The sequence below is a fragment of the Poecilia reticulata genome, linkage group LG20, assembly GCF_000633615.1.
Source record: "Poecilia reticulata strain Guanapo linkage group LG20, Guppy_female_1.0+MT, whole genome shotgun sequence".
NCBI classification, from domain to species: Eukaryota; Metazoa; Chordata; class Actinopteri; order Cyprinodontiformes; family Poeciliidae; genus Poecilia; species Poecilia reticulata.
In genome coordinates, this window is record NC_024350.1 from 18,878,804 (window position 1) to 18,897,627 (window position 18,824).

The 18,824-nt window shown below is 38.7% G+C and overlaps 1 protein-coding gene across 1 annotated transcript in view; it reads right to left on the reverse strand.

Annotated features, from left to right (window-relative positions):
- LOC103456933 (vasoactive intestinal polypeptide receptor 2-like) overlaps window positions 1-16,550 on the reverse strand; it is a 28,620-nt gene extending 12,070 nt beyond the window's left edge. The window contains exons 1-4 of the mRNA XM_017301776.1: window positions 16,267-16,550; window positions 11,857-11,956; window positions 9,166-9,273; window positions 5,627-5,724 (exon numbers count right to left, since the gene is read on the reverse strand). Of these exons, the coding sequence (XP_017157265.1) occupies window positions 5,627-5,724; window positions 9,166-9,273; window positions 11,857-11,956; window positions 16,267-16,323 (363 nt within the window). The 5' untranslated portion in view covers window positions 16,324-16,550. The remainder of the gene's footprint in view (window positions 1-5,626; window positions 5,725-9,165; window positions 9,274-11,856; window positions 11,957-16,266) is intronic.
- Window positions 16,551-18,824: the final 2,274 nt, after the last annotated feature.

Here is an 18,824-nt window from a genome sequence, read left to right on the forward strand (position 1 = left end):
AGTCTGAACTGGTCGAGTCTGATCTGGTATAGTCTGAACTGGTCGAGTCTGAACTGGTCGAGTCTGAACTGGTTCCCGTGACGACAGATTCCAGTAGGAGATCCAGGCGAAGCGTGTTGGATATTTACAGCGACATTCCTCGTTTTCCTTAAATATTTCCTTATTTGGAAACTCACAGCTCTTCTCTGCTTTTTGTCTCAGCCATTCATCTCATTTCAGCTGAAATATTCTCAAATCAAAAAGTATTTTGCTTTCTGACAGCCACATCGCCTTCACGCTTCGCTCGGCTTAATTGCTGTTTACAGTTGAAACCAGATATTTACATGAACGGAGTGAAAAGTCAAAGTTCATTGATTTACAATTTATACCAACCTCAGCTGACTGAAGAAGACAAATGACATAAAATTAAGTTAAACGACAATAAAATTGAAAGGAAAATACCAGAAATAATACAAATAAAAAAATGTGAATCAATTAAGTACTGTTTTTTTATTTGAGCCAATAAGTGATAAGAGACAAACATTTTTCTTGTACTGTCTGAAGTTAAATCAGACCAAACTTTTCTTGTTTTAGTTTCGTTAAAATAACTAAAATTATTGTTATTTGCTAAATAACAGAAAACTTGGCAATAAAATATTTTTGGGAATTTTTTTTGCAGCTTTTCTCAAATTCATTCCAAAGTTGGTACCAATTTGGTCAGAGTCCAGATAAATAAATGTCTTTTAAAACGTTTCAAGTCTTTTGGGTTTCCTGCCACATTTTCATTTAGATCTGTTTCAGAGGGAAACCGCTGTGAGGAAAACCTAAATAAAACACAGGAAAAGCTTTTCACAGCTGCAGTTTGGTTCGACTTTTCACCACTTTGGAAGCTTTTTTGACAGAAAAGTTAGAATTTACTCTGGTTCATGTAACCACTACAGATTTGTGTTTGAAAACATTAATTGTGCAGCAGGACTTGAGAAAAGCTTTAACTGTTTTGTTAGTTTTCTGCTGAAAGCAGCAGACGTCCCTGCAGGCTGCGGCTCTGAGGATCGAGCCTCTGTCGTTTACGTTCGCGGCCCCGGAGTGTAAACTCACACAGCAAACAGCGCAGGCGAGTCGGAGCGCGTCTGAGATGACCTCAAAGGTTTGGACCAGAGTTCTGCGATCCAGACGATAAATCCTGCAGAGTGCTAAAGCGTGAAGCGTCTCTAACAGCTTTATGGCTTTACTTCCTCCAGCGTCTCTGTGTTTGCTGCACATAATCAAACCCAAACAGGCAGAAACGATCAAACTGGGAGACGTGAAGAGCTGCTGGGTCTGAGCAAAACTTTCATCTCAAACACTTTAAAATTAAAGTTTCACAGAAATAATTTACAGGATTATCTTTCCTGTGCCGATTTCTCCTGCTTTCCCTTAACGTCCTTCCTCTGCGTCTCCTGAAGGTTCAGTTCCTGTTTTACATGCAGAATGAGGATCAGCAGCCGAGACGGAGTTACGCTGGTTTCAGGAGACGTGGTGCTGAAAGATGTGCAGGGACAAATCTGACCCACGCTGACCGCAGCTCGGACTGACAGGACTTAACGGACCTGCTGACTGGGAGCGTGACACCGCAGGGCTCGGTCCGAGGTCCTACAGAGTCCAGCCGTCACATCAAGAACCGCTAACTGCAGGCCGACCGGCCGGTACGCTTCAGAGCATTTCTACAGCTCAGAATATCCTCAGACTGATTCGTTTTCTGGTTTTTAATGCTGCTGATCAGCTGGGATTTTTGTTTCTCTAATGGCTGAAGCCAAACTAAACGTAGTGATAAAAACAGCAGAAATGCTGAGCAAAAAGGATGATTAAAATAAATCAATATTTTTTATTTAAAACAAATAAAATTATTACAAGTTGAAATAAGAAACCAGGAAATATGTCAAACATGAAGAAAATCAAAATCTAGTTTTTAAAGGTCTTAAGATTTAAAGATGGCCGATGACTTTTCTTATTCGAATCATGAAACCTAAAAGCTTCCAGAAACATCAGTGGTTGCTTTCTGTCATTAGCTGCTTTTCCATTCACCATGAAAACTGAATAAATTGGAAATACAAAAATAAATTCACTTCATGGAAACACAGCAATTTAGAAAAAACTCACGTTTTTTTGCTAAAAGGTTTTTGCTTTAGGAAGAAGTGTTTTTTTCCCAGCCGTATCAGAATGAAAGTATTTTGCAAAACTGCAATTGAAACACGTTTTTTGCATCATGTGATCAACAACCAGAGGTTACTACTGGCAGAAACGAAGAGGAAGACGACAGGAAGTGGTTTTAGGATGATGGAGTTGCATGTTTTTAATGATTTATCGTGTAAACAAACTTATTCATGTGTGATTTTATTTGTTTCTCTTTTAAAGGAAACATCAAAACTGTGTTTTTTGGACATTAGCTGGTGAAGGAATCGCAGCTGAGGCTCCATTCTGCTTCAGTTCTCTGACGTTTCCAGACATTTGTTTCTGCACAGCTTTCTGAAAACTCAGATGTGTAGAAGATAAGAAACAGCAATAAAAACCTTTTAATCACGTTTAAAAACTAAAGCCAGGATGTGTGTTTGCATGGAGACAATAAAGATTTCGGCTTTCTGCTTAAACCGCTTGTTCAAAGCTATAAAGCAACAGAATCCTGGAATGCAGTAAGTAATAACTGGAAGGTCAGAGTTGAGCTGCATGGCATCGGACTGGAGGCCTCCGGGTTAAAAACGGGGTTCACTCAGGCTGCGGCCGGAACCGCAGACGACACGGAGAAAAGGTGAAGAACGGACCTGAAACACGCAGGATGAACCTGCAGCAGCGTCACTCTGCTGATAATCCTCCAGAATCGGGCGGAGGCAGGAAGCTGCAGGACCTGCGTCAGGTCAGCAGGCAGAAACGGATCCAAACCAACCCAAACGGACCGAGACGAAGGCAGACGAGGTGGGATTAGAGAACAGAGCGCCTCGACCGCGAACTGAACCCCTCAACTGGGAGGTAAAGCCAGCGTCTCGCCACAAACTACCTGACTAATAACCTGAAATCCAACCAGAGCAATCAAAGGAATCCTGAGCCCTCATGACCTCTGACCTCTGCATCCTGACACTCCAGCAAGTCACCAAAGTCTCACCACAACAATCTACCACATCAATCTGGAGTAGTGAAGCTTGTACTGCCATCAACCGTGACGTTGCGCTGCTCTGCACTCGGCCTTGAAGGATCAATTCGCTCCTTAAAGCCTGTCAAAACATCCGGTAGCCTGATATCTCTCTTATTTAGTTGGTTTCACGCTATAAATGGCTTTATGGTGTTGCACGGTCAGCGGCACAAACAGACAAGGACAGAAACCACACTTGTCATTTTATTGTATAAGTTTTACTGAGGAAACAGACGGCAGCGATGACAGCAGCTGACGACCACAACGACTGTCAGCCGTCTGTGTGAACACGGATCTACAGCAAACACTTTTTACAAGAAGATTAACGTTCATGTTTTATAAGTATGATTAGAAAGACATCAAACACTGCATTATGGAGAAGGTACGCGGCTAACTATTAATAACCATGGAGACAATCTGGTAGCAATAGCATGTATGATAAAAACAGGTCAGCATCTGGTATTTTGTATGTTTTTAATGCTGCTTCGGTGTAAATGGAAGGACCGTTTAGACACAGTGACATAAATCATGAGGTGTGAATTCAAGGAAAGTCAGTAATTTGATCAATAGGTCAGGAGGGAGGAGGTTCGGGTCGGTTTCTAGGCTAGCTAGCGCCGTCTATGAGCTCCAACCAGGTGTGTTACGTTCAGACAAATCAGCTCGACTCGAACAAGAAAAATCCACGAATAAACTGACAAAAATAACTTGGAAAACATTTTCAGTTCTTACTCCAGTCCTTCACTTCTGACGTCCAGCAAAAACAGAAACACGGCTCATCAAATCAAAGAGAAGTAACACAGAAATGAACAAAACCAACTCAAACAACCAAAGATGATGGCAGTTATGGGTTTGCAAACCCTGAATCTGCTGATCCAGGTTGAAGTAAAGAGACTGAAACCACCGAGCAACACAAGTTCAACCATCAGGAATCAACAGGTAGCATCTGGCAGCTTCAAACTAACATCCTGTAAAAAACAAACCAAACCAACAAAGATTAGTCCAGGAAGAACATTAAAGTCAGTCACCATCGAGTGAAAGGTCACGTAGATCCTGTTTGTGTTTCAGTCCCTGCAGCCCAATTCACAGAAAAACTCTTGATTTATTAGTAAAAACTGTGCCACTGAAGACAGAACCTGAAACGACTCTAGAAATCCTGCAGGTTAAAACTGTGTCTGTGGTTTGTTTGCTACCTGCAGCAGCTTTTCAAAAGTGGGTCAAACTAGAGATTTAATGCAGTTTTCCTCCTATTAGAGCAAATTTACCGCCTCTGATCTGTAACCGTTTCCCCTCTGGAACAGGACGGGATTTTTCAGCTCCTTGGTTGAAGCTCACAAAAGAGCAAAACTGTGGTTTGAATGTTTTTCCACTTCAAGACTGAAAAATTTAATTCAGCTGCTTTTTCAATAACGACCATAAATGTTTCATAAAATGCTTAATTTTTAGTTTAAGCATGAATCAGTCAAACATAGGAAGGTGTGAGATAACTTTAGACAAAGGAAAGTTTAGCAGGGCAGCATAAATGGCAAAAAAAAGCTTTGAAAGGAAAAAAAAACTGTCCAATATGGCCGCCATTCACCTGAAACATAACAAATGTAGCAGCATAAACCATTTACTGCTCTCAGTAAACCCACAGTGCTGCAGAAATATCTATCTGTAAGCATGTTTAATATTTGAACGCACCACATGGAGAGAATTTTACTGTTATGAGCTTGTATTGCTAACAGTTGTTAGCATAGCGATGAGCTAACCACCCTGCTTTTATTTTTACCTTCCAACTACAAACAAACTCAACTTGGGTGAATCTGAGATCCAACAAACCCAAATTCACCCCATTATGCTACCTAGCATGGTAGCATGGTTAGCATGCTAGCTTACAGGAGCACTGGTGACTTGTTTTGGACTGTAGGGTTTTTTTTACAAGCAACGTGCTACAGAAATAAGTTAATTTAGCTCAATATATAAAACAACATGATGAATTCCCCACAGTTTGGCAGAAAGTAGGAGTTTTACTCTGAAAGAGCTGTTAGCTGAAAACCAAATCCCATGTCATGTTTCTTAAAAATGTGAGTTTTACGCACTGTTTATCATCTGGAGACAGTTTTATCAGATCTGGCACTTTTCCACTTTCCTCTGGACTGACAGACAAATAGCAGCTGCAGTTCAGAGCAAAACTTTGGAAAGTCAGAAAAACTTTAATATCACTGAAGCTGACTTCAGTCTGCTGTTTCAGAAAGGAAAACATGCCGAATAACTAAAATCTGTAAAACAATCTTCCAGTGAGTACTTGCCACTGAAGTTTCCTTTTATAATTTGTAAAGAGTTAAAGTTTCTGCAGAGAAAAGCTTGATATGAAACCAATCAGAACCCAAACAAAGCAGTTTTCGGGTCACCAGTGAGCATCAGAGCTGCTGCAGGAACGCTGACTCTCATGGTTTCCAGGCTGCGGCTGCAGGATGCGGAGCAGATTCAGGGTTTTGAACGCACCTCGTTGGGTTTGTCGCTGACGTCCGATGAGCAGGCGAAGCCGATGTCGGGATAAACCAACGACCAGCCGTCCTCCGTGCAGTTCCTGCTCAGGTTACCTGACAGAAACAGAAACAGTTCAGTCTTTTACGTTTCAGTTGGGTCTACTATCTTCTAAGTCAAATAAATTTAGCGGGTTTTAGATTTTTTACCTAAATGTGAGTTTGTGAAAGATAAACTGACAGTAGCAAGATGTGCTGACTTTTATTAATTTGGTCAAACCTTCAAGAGTTCAATAAACTGGATTTTTTAGGTTTAGCACTTAAAAACACTGAAAGAAGAAAAAGACAGGAGAGGGAACTATTTCCCAGAATGCTTAGCGACATGTTTTTCTAACTCCTTGATTTCCTCAGATCATATAAGTATTTTCCTTCCATCTGTATCTTCAGTCTTTCTTTTGAAAGTTTTATCCATTGTTATTTTTAACCACAATCCTTTGGTAAGCTAACTGTAGCGCTTTGAGGCGACGTCACGGTAAATAAAGGTCAGTTACATGCAGTACCCTGCGGGCCACTGGGGGGCGCCGGCGGACCACCAGAGGACCAAAGTTTGATAAAAACCGCTCCATGTGGATTAGAGAGGCTTTAACTTGAAATGTAATCTTGTCTTTCTAACTGATTGTTCCGCCGTGAGAACAGAGCAGTTCCTATAAATCATTAGGAGAATAATTGCGCCTGTCCTCCAGCGTCCAGCAGGGCGGGGACATTTTGGAGACACAGCTGCTGCTGTGAAAGCTGCTGATGACTCCATGTTTCATCACTTCAGCAGCTGAGCCGACGCTTCCTTTGTTGCTTTCTGCTGCAGCATCGAGGCGGATGAACCACCCAGAGATAACGACACTTTACCGCGATCGAAAACAAGCTTAGAGGGAAAAACGCAGCAGAAAACAGGATTTTAATGAACAGAGCAGAGAAAAAGACCCAGAAATAAAAATATAAAACCACAGAAACAAATAAATGTAATTACTAACACAGCTAATCAACCTGACGGAGGAAGGAGACTGAATCCTTTAGATGATAAAATATGGAGCACTCAAACTGCCAAAATCAACAACAAATAAAATAATTTAGAAAAGAAAAACAATAATCATTTAAATTATGTCGCAACTATTTTCTCTTTGTTTTTGCCATGATTTTGTAAAGTATTAAGCAGAGTAATCACTATAAAACTTCTTATTTTAGTGATGTTGTCTCCAAAAGAAAGGACGCTGGAGCCCTGTCACAATCAATCAATCAATCAATCAATCAATCAATCAATCAATCAATCAATCAATCAATCAATCAATCATTTCCATGATTTATCATTTTTCTGTTTTCTCTCTTTTTGCCAAAAACTGGATGGTAAAAGTTTCCAGTCAACCAGGATCATTTTGTTTTATTTGTCGTTTCTGTTGATTATTTTATTTTGAATATTTAAAATGTCTTCCAGTTCCAGAGTTAAATGTTAGAATTTAAAGCTTATTGATCTTTGAGAATGTCGTCTTGAATTATTAACCATTATTATCACTATATTGCTTGAAAATGTTGTCAAAACTACAATATTATCTTTTATTGCGATAACTTAATAGAATTTATCGTCCATTAATGTTTGTTATGGTGACATCATCACTTTGCATCAAGATGCAGGAAACGAGGAATAATGTTTTTCTGGATCATCAAGAAGCTGAAATTCATCTGTACATTAAATTCACATCAACAATATCCATCCATCCATCCATTTTCTTGCACCCTTGTCCCTCAGTGGGTCGGGAGGGTTGCTGGTTCATCTCCAGCTAACGTGCCGGGCGAGAGGCGGGGTCACCCTGGACAGGTCACCAGTCTGTCGCAGGGCAACACAGAGACACACAGGACACACAACCATGCACACACACTCACACCTAGGGACAATTTGGAAAGGAAAATTAACCTGACAGTCATGTTTTTGGACTGTGTGAGGAAACCAGAGAACCTGGAGAAAACCCACCATGCACAGGGAGAACATGCAAACTCCATGCAGAAAGACCGGGGCCGGGAATCGAACCCAGAACCTTCTTGCTGCAAGGCAACAGCTCTACCAACTGCGCCACTGTGCAGCCCACACCAACAATATTTTATGAATATTAAACATCGTTGCAACTTTCATATCAGAGAATCACAGGAGGAAGGGGAATAATAAAAACATTTGACCATAAAAAGTAACTTTGCAACCTGGTGGGTCAGAAAATCACCAAAACAGTAAAACTCATGGGATTTCTGACAGAAGATGGAGAGATTGAGTTCAGGAGGCTGAGATTTCATCAGAAAGTAAAGTTTCACGTTATTCAAAGTTGGGATAATCATCATCTCGGTTCCCTAATCTCATTACCGGATTAGGATCCTCAGAAATGTTTGTGCAGAGAAGAGAAAAGGCTCCGAGGTCGGAGTGAACTCTGAAGCTATGAGCTCCTCATCCGTCCTGACAGGAATCTGATCCTCATGGAGATTTTATCCTCCTTATCCAAACACCTTCCCAACATTTCTGCCATTTTTATTCACAGCGTCTCTTTAATCACCAGGTTTTCATGCATTTTTTATCATAAATTAAATTATAATCCTTGGTGAGCTTTAGCACTCACAACTCTATTGGTATCAATATAACTGGCAGGAAAACAGTTTCTGTTTTTTATTCATATAATTCAATAAGGATCCAAATCCATTATATATGTTTTTACTGAAGTTTCATCTTCAATTCTGTTTGTTTTGTCTTTTAATTCAGATTTTTTTTCTCCCCATCTGAAGTGAAATCAGAACAAACTTTTCTAGTTTCAGGTCCGTTAGAATCAACAAAATTATTTTTATTTGCTAAATAAAATTAGTTTTTACCAGACTAATTAAATATCTGGATGGATTACAGCAAATCTGATGCCTCATTAGAGATAGCTATTTTCTTTTATTTACTGGAGTTTGGTTCTAAAAAGTTATATTTTTTATATTTGTGGAAGACAAATACAAAAAATACTTTTATCTGTTTATTTTTAAGAAATAGACAGAAGAGACAATATTTCTTCATCTAAAAATGAATCAAAACTTTTATTTGTTTGTTATTTAGTTTGAATAATAAATTTATCTTACCAATTAACTAGGATTATATTGGGATTTTATGTAAACAACATTGTATGACTGGATTTATTGTTAAACAGACAATATTTAAATAAACTGAAACCAGTTCAGTTTCCAGATGTTTTAATGGTTTCCTGTTTGAACTTTACGCCTCGTAGATTTAATCGGGTCAGATCTGATCGTTTTGAAGAACAGTTTCAGATTTCTGCTGAACATCTGATATGACTGTGTGTCAGATTATAATCTAGAATAAAATAATGGTATTTTATTTAATCCACCGACTGCAGACGGACTGCAGAGATGTTTGTTTTAATCTGGAAGCTCGTCCAGGTTTTTCCTTTAACTTCTAGTAGCGTTTTCTGAGAGATGAATAAGGAAAGGAGGAAGTGTGTGTGTGGGTGAGTGTGCGTGTGTGTGTCTCACCATTTTTACCAAACAGAAGCAGAAAGGGGGAGGGACATGGGAGGGTCAGCACTTCCCCGACAGCAGCGCTGCGCCAACAAGAAACGTTGTTCCACTCACCTTCACATCCTGCACAGAGACACACACACACACACACACACACACACACACACACACACACGTTTGCGTGGTTATTTTTGTGGGGACTTTCCATTGACTTCCATTCATTTCTACAGACTAAACCTTACGTTTACTCTTTTCCTAACCCCAACCAAAACTCAATTCACACCTTAGTCCTAACTCTGACCCCTGACCCAAAAACAGGGTTTCCCCTTGTGGGGGCCAGGCTTCGGTCCCCACAAGGAGCAATTGGTCCCCACAACGTAGAGTCAGGAAAATCGTCCCCACAAGTTATTACAAACAAACGGACGCACACACACACCCACGCACACACAGTGAGAGCTTCCTGTTTAGCTGAGCTACTGGTTTCAGACTCTCATCAGCCATAAATCGAGGAACATGAAAGTTTTCCGGCGCTCAGGAATGTTTTGACACTCAGAGAATGAAAACCTCTTGTGATGTCATCGAACGCTGATTTAAGAAGTTGCAATAAATACCTGGAAACACGAAGCTTTTAATACTGCAGCTGCTTCTTCTGTTCTGTTTTTAGATCTGCTTCTCTTTAGGAAATATTTAACTACTTACAGGTTCAGAAGCGTCACGCTTACACTTTTTAAAATTAAAATGTATCCGAGTTTTATTAGTTATTAAAGCAGATTTAATGTACAAAATGAAGTTTCCTGGGTCCGTCCGTCCATCACGATGTAATTAAAGTTTAAATAAAATGGTTCCTATTGCTGAGCCCTGTAATAACCATGTTATTTTCCTCTGCTGCCTTTATACTCTTTATTTCTCTCCGTTTCTCATTTACTGCTCAGTTTATATAATTTAGTTTTTCAAGTAAAAAAAAGTTGGATAAAAAATGAGATTCTGTTCTCATCAGTGATTCTTCCAGATGAACAGACGGCCGTCAGATGTAATCTGAACAGTGTGGATTATTTCTTGACTGTGAAACTGGCAGAATTAAAATCTGGCCTCAGGTTTCACAGAAATCCTTCGTATCAGTTTGACCTTCTGGGTTCGACACGTTTCTGAGAGGAGAGCGTGATAAAAACGCAGCGTTGCTCAATCTGTTTGATTATCAGTCAGGAAACGCTTGACCAGACCAGTGCTGGGGGAATGAGCCTTTAGCTTGTGGTTTATCTAATCCATATTCACACAAAAAGACAGATTATCAAACTTTAAATCTTAAATTTCAGTTTTTATTCTCAAGGCTGAGGTGAAGTTCAGGTAGGAGTTCAGACATTTAGTTCACTCTGTGAAAACGTTGCTTCATCTGCAGCTCTCTCACGATCCCACCACAGCATTTTGATTAGTTTGAAGTCCAGACTTTGACTAGGCCATTGCAACACATTCTCATTCGCAGCAATTCTGCTGCAGATTTGCTGCTGTGTTTGGGTTTATTGTCCTGTTGACCCAGTTTGGGCCAAACGTTTGACTTCATGGTCCAGTTAATGACCGTGGAACAAGCCCCGATCATTACTCCTCCACCTCTGTGCTCAGCAGTTGTGATTATATGATTTTATTCTCTACATAGTCTAAAAATTTACTTTTATTCCTAGACTTATGTGCAGCAACAACTGTTTCTTTAAAACACTGCTCACCTTCAACAGTTTAGAGGAAAATGTTTATTAGTAAAGTCTGAACTCCAAGAATGTCCTTGGAGAAAAGTGGCTGGATAAGAGGGGACACTTTCCCAGAAGAGCTCTGAGCAAAAACACATGAAGAGTTTCGGATTTCAAGTTTCTTTAACTTTCCTGTGGTCTAAAGAGACGAGGTTGTTTGGATCCGGCGGGTTTTCACTCTACGGTCTGATCGGGTCGCACTGACCCTGCGTGCGCTTTTACGAGGTTTATTTTCTTTGTGTGTGGTTCCAGGAACTGACGGTCTGACGGGACTAAAGGACTTCAGATTTACTCCTACAGATCATTGTGTGCTTTAAGACATTTTTAACAAGCTGTTTCTTTAACTTTATGACTTCAAACTAATATTTTTGTGACCTTTTCTTTTATATTTTTCACAAATTACAAATATTTTCACTGTCAACATGTTGCATTTTACTAGTTTTATCTTTACTTTACCCTCACAATATTATAGGATACACTTAATATTTGTGTAATAGGCTTCTTGATTGAATTCTTTGTTTTATTTCCTGTTTTAACAAGTAATTAACCATCTGTGGACTTTACAAATCCATTTTTATAAATCTATAACATTTCAGTCATCTAAACAATAAAAATGTTACTTTTATGTTCGTTTTAATGTTCTACTTGCTTCGCTTTTTGTAGATTTTGTGGGGACGTTTTAACACCTCATTCCATTTGTTGTTTATTTAACAGAAACAAATAAAAACAAAGTTTATGTTTAACATCTCTGAGGCGTTTCTCCGTCTGCTGCTGTGGGAGGTGTGAGGGAAAGTGTGAATTAGAGGAGATAAAAGATGCATTTCTGTGTTATTAATAAATTACTAATATCTTAAGTGTTGAGACAACATTCAGCACATCCTCCTCCTCATATAAACCATGAAAACTAATTTCAGTTCATGTTTTCAGGGTTTTTAGTCGGGTTTTTTTTCAGCTGAAGCAGTTTTACCTTCAGCGCCTGGCGTCTGCTGCTGTAGTTGTGTCTGACACTCTCCTCTGGCTCGCTCCATCTCCCAGTACAGCCAGCAGTAAGGAAACCTCCCATCAACCTGTCAGGGAGAGGAGGACATAAACATAACGGACATCAACACCAACGTTAACAAACCTGCCGTCTGTTAAATTCATGCTTCAGCTCTCTGGAAGAGAGTTCGTGTTCGTGAAACCCGTTCACCTCTGGCTGCTTTCTGCAGCTCAGAGAGGAAAGTTAAGATGAACAGGAGCTTAAAAAATCCTCAGTGAGCTCATTCTGGTTTTATTTAACACTCTGAGAAGCTGCAGAGGGAAAAACACTAAACCTTACCAAGCATTTCAGGTCTAGTTTCTAGTGCAAACATCTTAGCACAATTAAGACAAAACTATCTTCAGTAAAATATAGAAGCTCGTTTTAAGTCCATAATTTCTTAATATTGATCAAGAAATTTTAGCTGTATATAAGTGAAATAATCTACCATTGGAATAAGACATTTTTCCCAATTATTTCACTTATAGCTAGTATTTTTTCATCAATATTCAGAAATTATTGACTTAAAACAAACTCCTATGTCTTATTGAAAAGTTACTTGTTACTTTTGTTGTATTTTGAGAAGTTTAGAACAAAAATTATTGGTAATGTGTTTTTGCAGTGTAATTACACATAAACCTGATGTGTTAACGCGATGAGCCTACCTGCTTCCATGACCCCAAAATGTAGGACAATATGAAAAAAGCTTTTTTTTTTTTTTTTTAGTTTAATTAACAGTTCAGATGTCACATAGTTTGTTTTTAACAGCGGCCATCTTGTCTTCCCACCCACCCTGTTTGGTCCGTTATAAACACACTTTAGTCTGTCTAGAAAGACCAAAATAGTGAACAGTGGTTCACCTACAAGCCTCGGTCTCTGTCCGGTTGAGGTGAATTCTGGTGCGGTTTGACTGGATATGTAACCAAACGGACCGCAGACTGCTCCAAAAGCAGGAAGTGGACTAAATCGCAGGACATTCTGGAAAATACAAGCGAAACAACCGCGCTAGCCTAGGGCCACAAGAAGAAATAGCTACTTTTTTTTTTAGCCAGAAATAACAACAGAAATTCTACAACCACTAAAATCTGAAAGCTACTCCATTTTTGTTTACATTTTAAGAACAGGGAAGCTACGCTTAGTTTCTTCATTGGAGGTTTTCGTGTTGTTTCCTTGTTGGTGCAGCGCCCCCACAGGCGAGGAGGGGAACAGGTTTTCCAAAAGGTTTAGTTCATCTAACACAGTGCAGCGGGAAAGAGATCCACAGCAGCTGAAAATGTAGCACATGTTGCATATTTGCTGACAAATTAAACCAAGTCTTTAGTAAAAGTCTAATATGGAACTACTTTAGATAAAAATACCTTCAGTTGGATAAAAAAAACTGGATTGGACAGTCTTGAATTTTTGCATGCTTTGAAGAATCCATTCTCCAGATGCTTTTTTCATCGTGTTGCCACATGTTGCTGCCTAACCTCACCGTTTTTCAGGCTGCAGATAAATGGCTGCCACCTCCGTGTTTAACCTGTGTGTGTCCTGGTACGACTGAAGGTAACCAAGGATACGCTCTCAAACACGGCGTACACAAACGGCAGAGCTTACAGTATGGATGAAGGGAAAAACTCTCCAACAGAGCGAGTTCACACACCAAACCTGACTCCATTGATGTAGTGAGTGTGTGTAAGTGTGCTGGGAGGTCTGTTTACACTGAGGTACTGCCAACATGTCAGTGCTGTCGGCTCGCTCAGAACGCACATTTTTCTTCTGCTTTCCTCACTTCCTGCTGGGACTGTTATCACTTTGAACCAACCTGCCAACTTCACGTGTTAAAAAATAGTTTTTCTATCTGCGTTTTCCATGTTTTGCAGCTCATATTCCTGCCGCACTGCAAAAACACAAAATCTTAACACATATTCTAGTGTAAATGTTAGTTCACTTGAAATGAGGCAAAACTAACTTACAAATATTTTGTGGAAACCCAGAAAATTTCCCAAAGTCAATTTTTTTTTACATTTGAAACTCAGAAATGTAATAGTTTTTATTGTTTTCAATAAAAATTGTAAAATTAATCTCAATTTTTTTTAATTTTTTTATAGCAATTTTTTATTTTTATTTTCAGGCTCAGAAAATTAAATGTGCTTTCTTAAAAATGTATGAGATTAGTGTCAAAATTTCTGGATTTTTCTAGCAAATCTTTTGTATTCAAGCTGAAAAAATACACACATTTTTTCTAGAACATTTCTGAGATTAATGTCAAAATTTCTGAGTTTTTTGGCAGAAATGAACTCTTCCTTTCTTTGTTTTGTATCTGCAATGACCCTAATGCGCAGTCGTAGTTTTGAGGTAGTTTTCCTCAAACGTAAGCATCAACATTTTCCACATTGCCTTCTGTGTCCTTCTTTACATGACGACGAATATTTAAATGATTCTGCAGGTAAATATGCTGCACATGTGGTTTTTAAGGGATTTAAAGCTGTGATGTTGGAGAATAACAACAACAATTTTATTTTAATGAACATTAACAAGGGCTGCACAGTGGCGCAGTTGGTAGAGCTGTTGCCTTGCAGCAAGAAGGTTCTGGGTTCGATTCCCGGCCCCGGTCTTTCTGCATGGAGTTTGCATGTTCTCCCTGTGCATGGTGGGTTTTCTCCGGGTTCTCCGGTTTCCTCCCACAGTCCAAAAACATGACTGTCAGGTTAATTGATCTGTCTAAATTGTCCCTTGGTGTGAGTGTGTGTGTGCATGGTTGTTTGTCCTGTGTGTCTCTGTGTTGCAGAGACAGACTGGCGACCTGTCCAGGGTGACCCCGCCTCTCACCTGGAACATCAGCTGGAGAGGAACCAGCACCTCCTGACCCCACTAAGGGACAAGGGTGTAAGAAAATGGATGGATGGATGAACATTAATACAAGTCTACATTCCTACATTTTTTTATCTGTAAACTGTAAAGCAACTTTATCTATCTCTCCTGAGGAGTTTAATGTTTTTGGATCAATAATAAAGAGAAAAAATGAAGACATTTCCAGTCTGCAGACTCGTCTTCTGCAGAAAGACGAATCAGAAGGAAACATGAGCGATCTGACTGTAACTCTCATCAGACATCGATTCTATTTCTAAGACGTTTAAACTTCTCAGATTTCAGATTTCATCGCTGCACAGAGACGACGCATCAGCAGCAATAAAATTATTAGATTCGATTGGCAAAGTGATGCTGTGAGGTTTCTAAAAGCTTTATAAGCTAATGCACTAAACATGACCGAAATACCTCCTCACACTGCAAAAACACAAAATATTACCAAGAATTTTTATTTAGTTTCTACTGCAAATATATTTTTACACTTGAAACAAGACAAAACTAGCAAGTCAGTTTTCAGCAAGAAATGGGAGTTTGTTTTAAGTCAATAATTCTTCATTTTCATGAATAAAAACTAGTTCTGCTGGCAGATTATTTAACTAAATACAAAACATTTTCCCAGGTCATAAGTGGAATAATCTGTTGGTGGAACTAGTGCTTTTATTATTATCAATATTAAGGAAACAAGACAAAAATATTTGGTAAGAATTTGTGTTTTTGAGGTGTAAATCTTGACCTGTCACACAATCGGTGTCATGAGTGGATTTCTGGACGCCTGACATTCACCTTGGATGCGTCTACTGAAGCAAAAAGCCACTTAGAAAGTCAACTGTTCCATCCAAACCCTGGAAGGAACAAATCAGGCTTTTAGTTTCCAGATTTGAGCCAAAAGAAAATCTTAAAATGTTCCTCCGGCAGCCAGAAAGTGAATCTGCTCATATTTTTTAGAAAAATGCAGCAGAAGTGTCCAAAAACAAAAGTGCCGGTTGATCATTAATGTGTTTCCTTGACTGGCAGCGTTTCACAAAGAGGAAGAAGATTCACAACTTACACCGAAAATGTGGAGAAATCCCAAATAAACCATGTCTCACTGCAAAAACACAATATTACCAAGTAACTTTGTTCTAGTTTTTAGTGCAAATATCTTAATACACTAGAAATAAGACGAAACAAACTTAAAGTAACTTTTCAGGAAGATATGAGCTTGTCAATAATCAATCAGTCAATAATATTAATGGAAATACTTGTACCATTAGCAGATTACTAAAAAAAAAAAATTTTGCCAGTGGAAGTAAAACGTTTAATCAATACTAAGGAGTTATTGACCTAAAACAAGATCGTCTCTTATTTCAAGTGTACTTAGAAAATACCTGGTAAGATTTAGAGGTTTTCTGATGTATTTATGAAAGAAAATGAAAAAAGTTGTAGAAACTGATGGAATAAATAAGTTTCAGTTGTATTTACAAACAGACGTCATGCAGCATCAGACGTGCCGGCTGAGTTTGGACTGACCGTGTGGATGAGGGAGCCGCCGAGCAGCAGCAGAGCGAGGCGCTGCGGAAAGAACATGGTCGCATCTCAGACACCTGCACTTCACCTGGCTGCTGTCATCCTGAGCGGGAACACGTCCGAACCGAACCGAACCGAACCGAAGCGCAGGCTGACAGGTGAGGAAAAGCCGCTCCTGAATCCCGGTCCTCACCTTTACGCGCGGTTTGGTCCAGGTCGCTCTTCTGTTCACCAGCGTCTCAGACCGAACCGAACCGAACCGAGCCGAGACGGGAGAGTTTATTAAATCGCAGAAAAGTTCAGCTGAATGTGTATAAAGTCCCGAAGAGGCGGAACTCTGTGGTTCTGCTGGTTCCGGTTCACCTTCTGCATTTAAAGCGCGTCACCGACAAATGGCCCTCGCTGGGCCCCGGGACCAGAGCGGACCCAGATGTCAGAGCAGTGAAGTCCGACAGCGCCCTCATGTGGCGCCTTCTGCTAACAGCAATGTTGTTTTAAATCAAATAAATAAAGAAAATAAAAGCAAAGTACAATTTTATTTAGAATATCAGTTAATTAAGAAACAATATGGTCAAAAAGGAAGAAAAATAAATAAATACATTAAAAAGTACAACAAATAATCAGCAAAAGATGATTTAGTAAAAAAAAAAAGAATGTTTGTTAATAAGCTGCCAGTGGAACTAGAACTTTTAAGAATCTGTATTAAGTAATTATTGACTTAAATTAATCCCCTTTATCTGGTTGAAAAGTTACTTTTAAGTTAGTTTTGTCTTATTTCCGGTGCACTGAGATGTTTGCAGTAGAAACTGAGATTGAGTGTTTTTGCAGTGCTCAGTACTTCACCTCTCACCATGTTCCGATACAGGAACATAATATTTACTCTTTTAGGGAAAATTCCACTTCTCAATAGAAATTTCACCTTTCACGGAGGACATAATGCATCTGCATTAATCCGTTTGCATTTGAACCATTCTGATTGTGGATGCAAACTGATTTTAACGAGAACACAATATTCTAAAATGGCCTAGTTAAAGCCCAAACCTAATTCCACCTGAGAATCTATGCCAAGACTTTTAATACCGATTGTCCCAGACTCCAATCAGATTGAGTTCCAGCTGCTTTGGAACGAAGAATTGGTACAAATTTGAGTTTCTAGATGTTAAAAAGCTGCTAGAACCGATTTTGTCAGAACAAAATCTTTCTACAAAGTTCTGCAAGCAAATGTTGTCATGTGTACAACCTTTGAACTCTGCTGTTGCAAAACCCAATCAGTGAGTTATTTTCAGACAGAAATAAACTTTATCATTCGTGTTTTTATCCCTCCGGATACAAAAATAACTTCAGGAAATTTTTGACTACACAGAGAGGACAGCAAATCTAAAACATGTTTTATGCTTCAGGCCTCCATCTGGGTCAGTTTTAATGGTGTTTATCTGGCCCAGACTGTTTTGTGATCACATTTTAACAAGTTTGTATCTATAAACTTTTCTCTTTCATGTGCAAAGTCAAACAATTTACAGCAGGAGGGAAAGAGTGGTATTTGAGCTAAAAGTCTATTCGCAGTAGCAAACAACTGTCCTCGAGCAAAAAGAAAACAGTGAAAATGAACATGGAAAGTTACTACAAAAAGAAAAAAAAACTTGAAATAATTACATTTTTTAGTGATATTTTACCCAACCATGCTACTTTTAAAGTATTTTTTCAAATACTGTCAAGTAGAAACATTTATTTTAGTATCAATTATGCTATGTAGCAAAAATTCTGCTTAGCATACTTAAAATATGTCTAAAAATTAATTTAATTAGGATGCTAATTGAATAACTGAACTCAGCTAATTAACTTCTGTTCTTGACATGTCAGTAGAATAATTTAGCTATGCAGCACAATAAAACCCCTAACTTTGCCACATTCTTAAAATACCCAAACTTTAATACTTTGCATAATTTAAAATGTTATAATTTTATAACACTCATTGAGATACTTCGCATAATTAGAATGACAGGGAGCAAGTAACCTTTATTAAAATGCTAACTCTCCCATTTTGCCTGGTAGAAATAGTTACTATACTTTGAAAGCCAACATTGCTAATCAGCATAAACTGAATACTTTGGCAAGTCAAATAATTAAAATGCCAAGGTTTTAATTAGAATGCTGACTCTGCTTCTCAGCCTAACTGGCTCAGGCTACTCTGAATAACATAAAATTATGCTAACTTTGCTAGTTAGCATATGCAGCTCAACATAAATTATGCTAACTCCACCACTCAGCCTGATAAAAATGGTTAATATGATTCTTGACATAATTTGAAAGCCATCTATATAGTTTAACATAACTGTATGTTAAACTGTATATAAACTGTAATCATTTGTCACTTCAAATAATTAAAATATTAACTTCTTAGTTAAAATGCTAACTGCCACCTAGCCTAATACAAATAGTCAATTAAATTCACTGCCACTGTTAAAAAGAATACTTAACTTCTATATTAGAATGCTGGAAGGGTACAACATAGTAGGTAGAATAATACGCAGCACAATAAATAAATCTGCATATTTAACTTG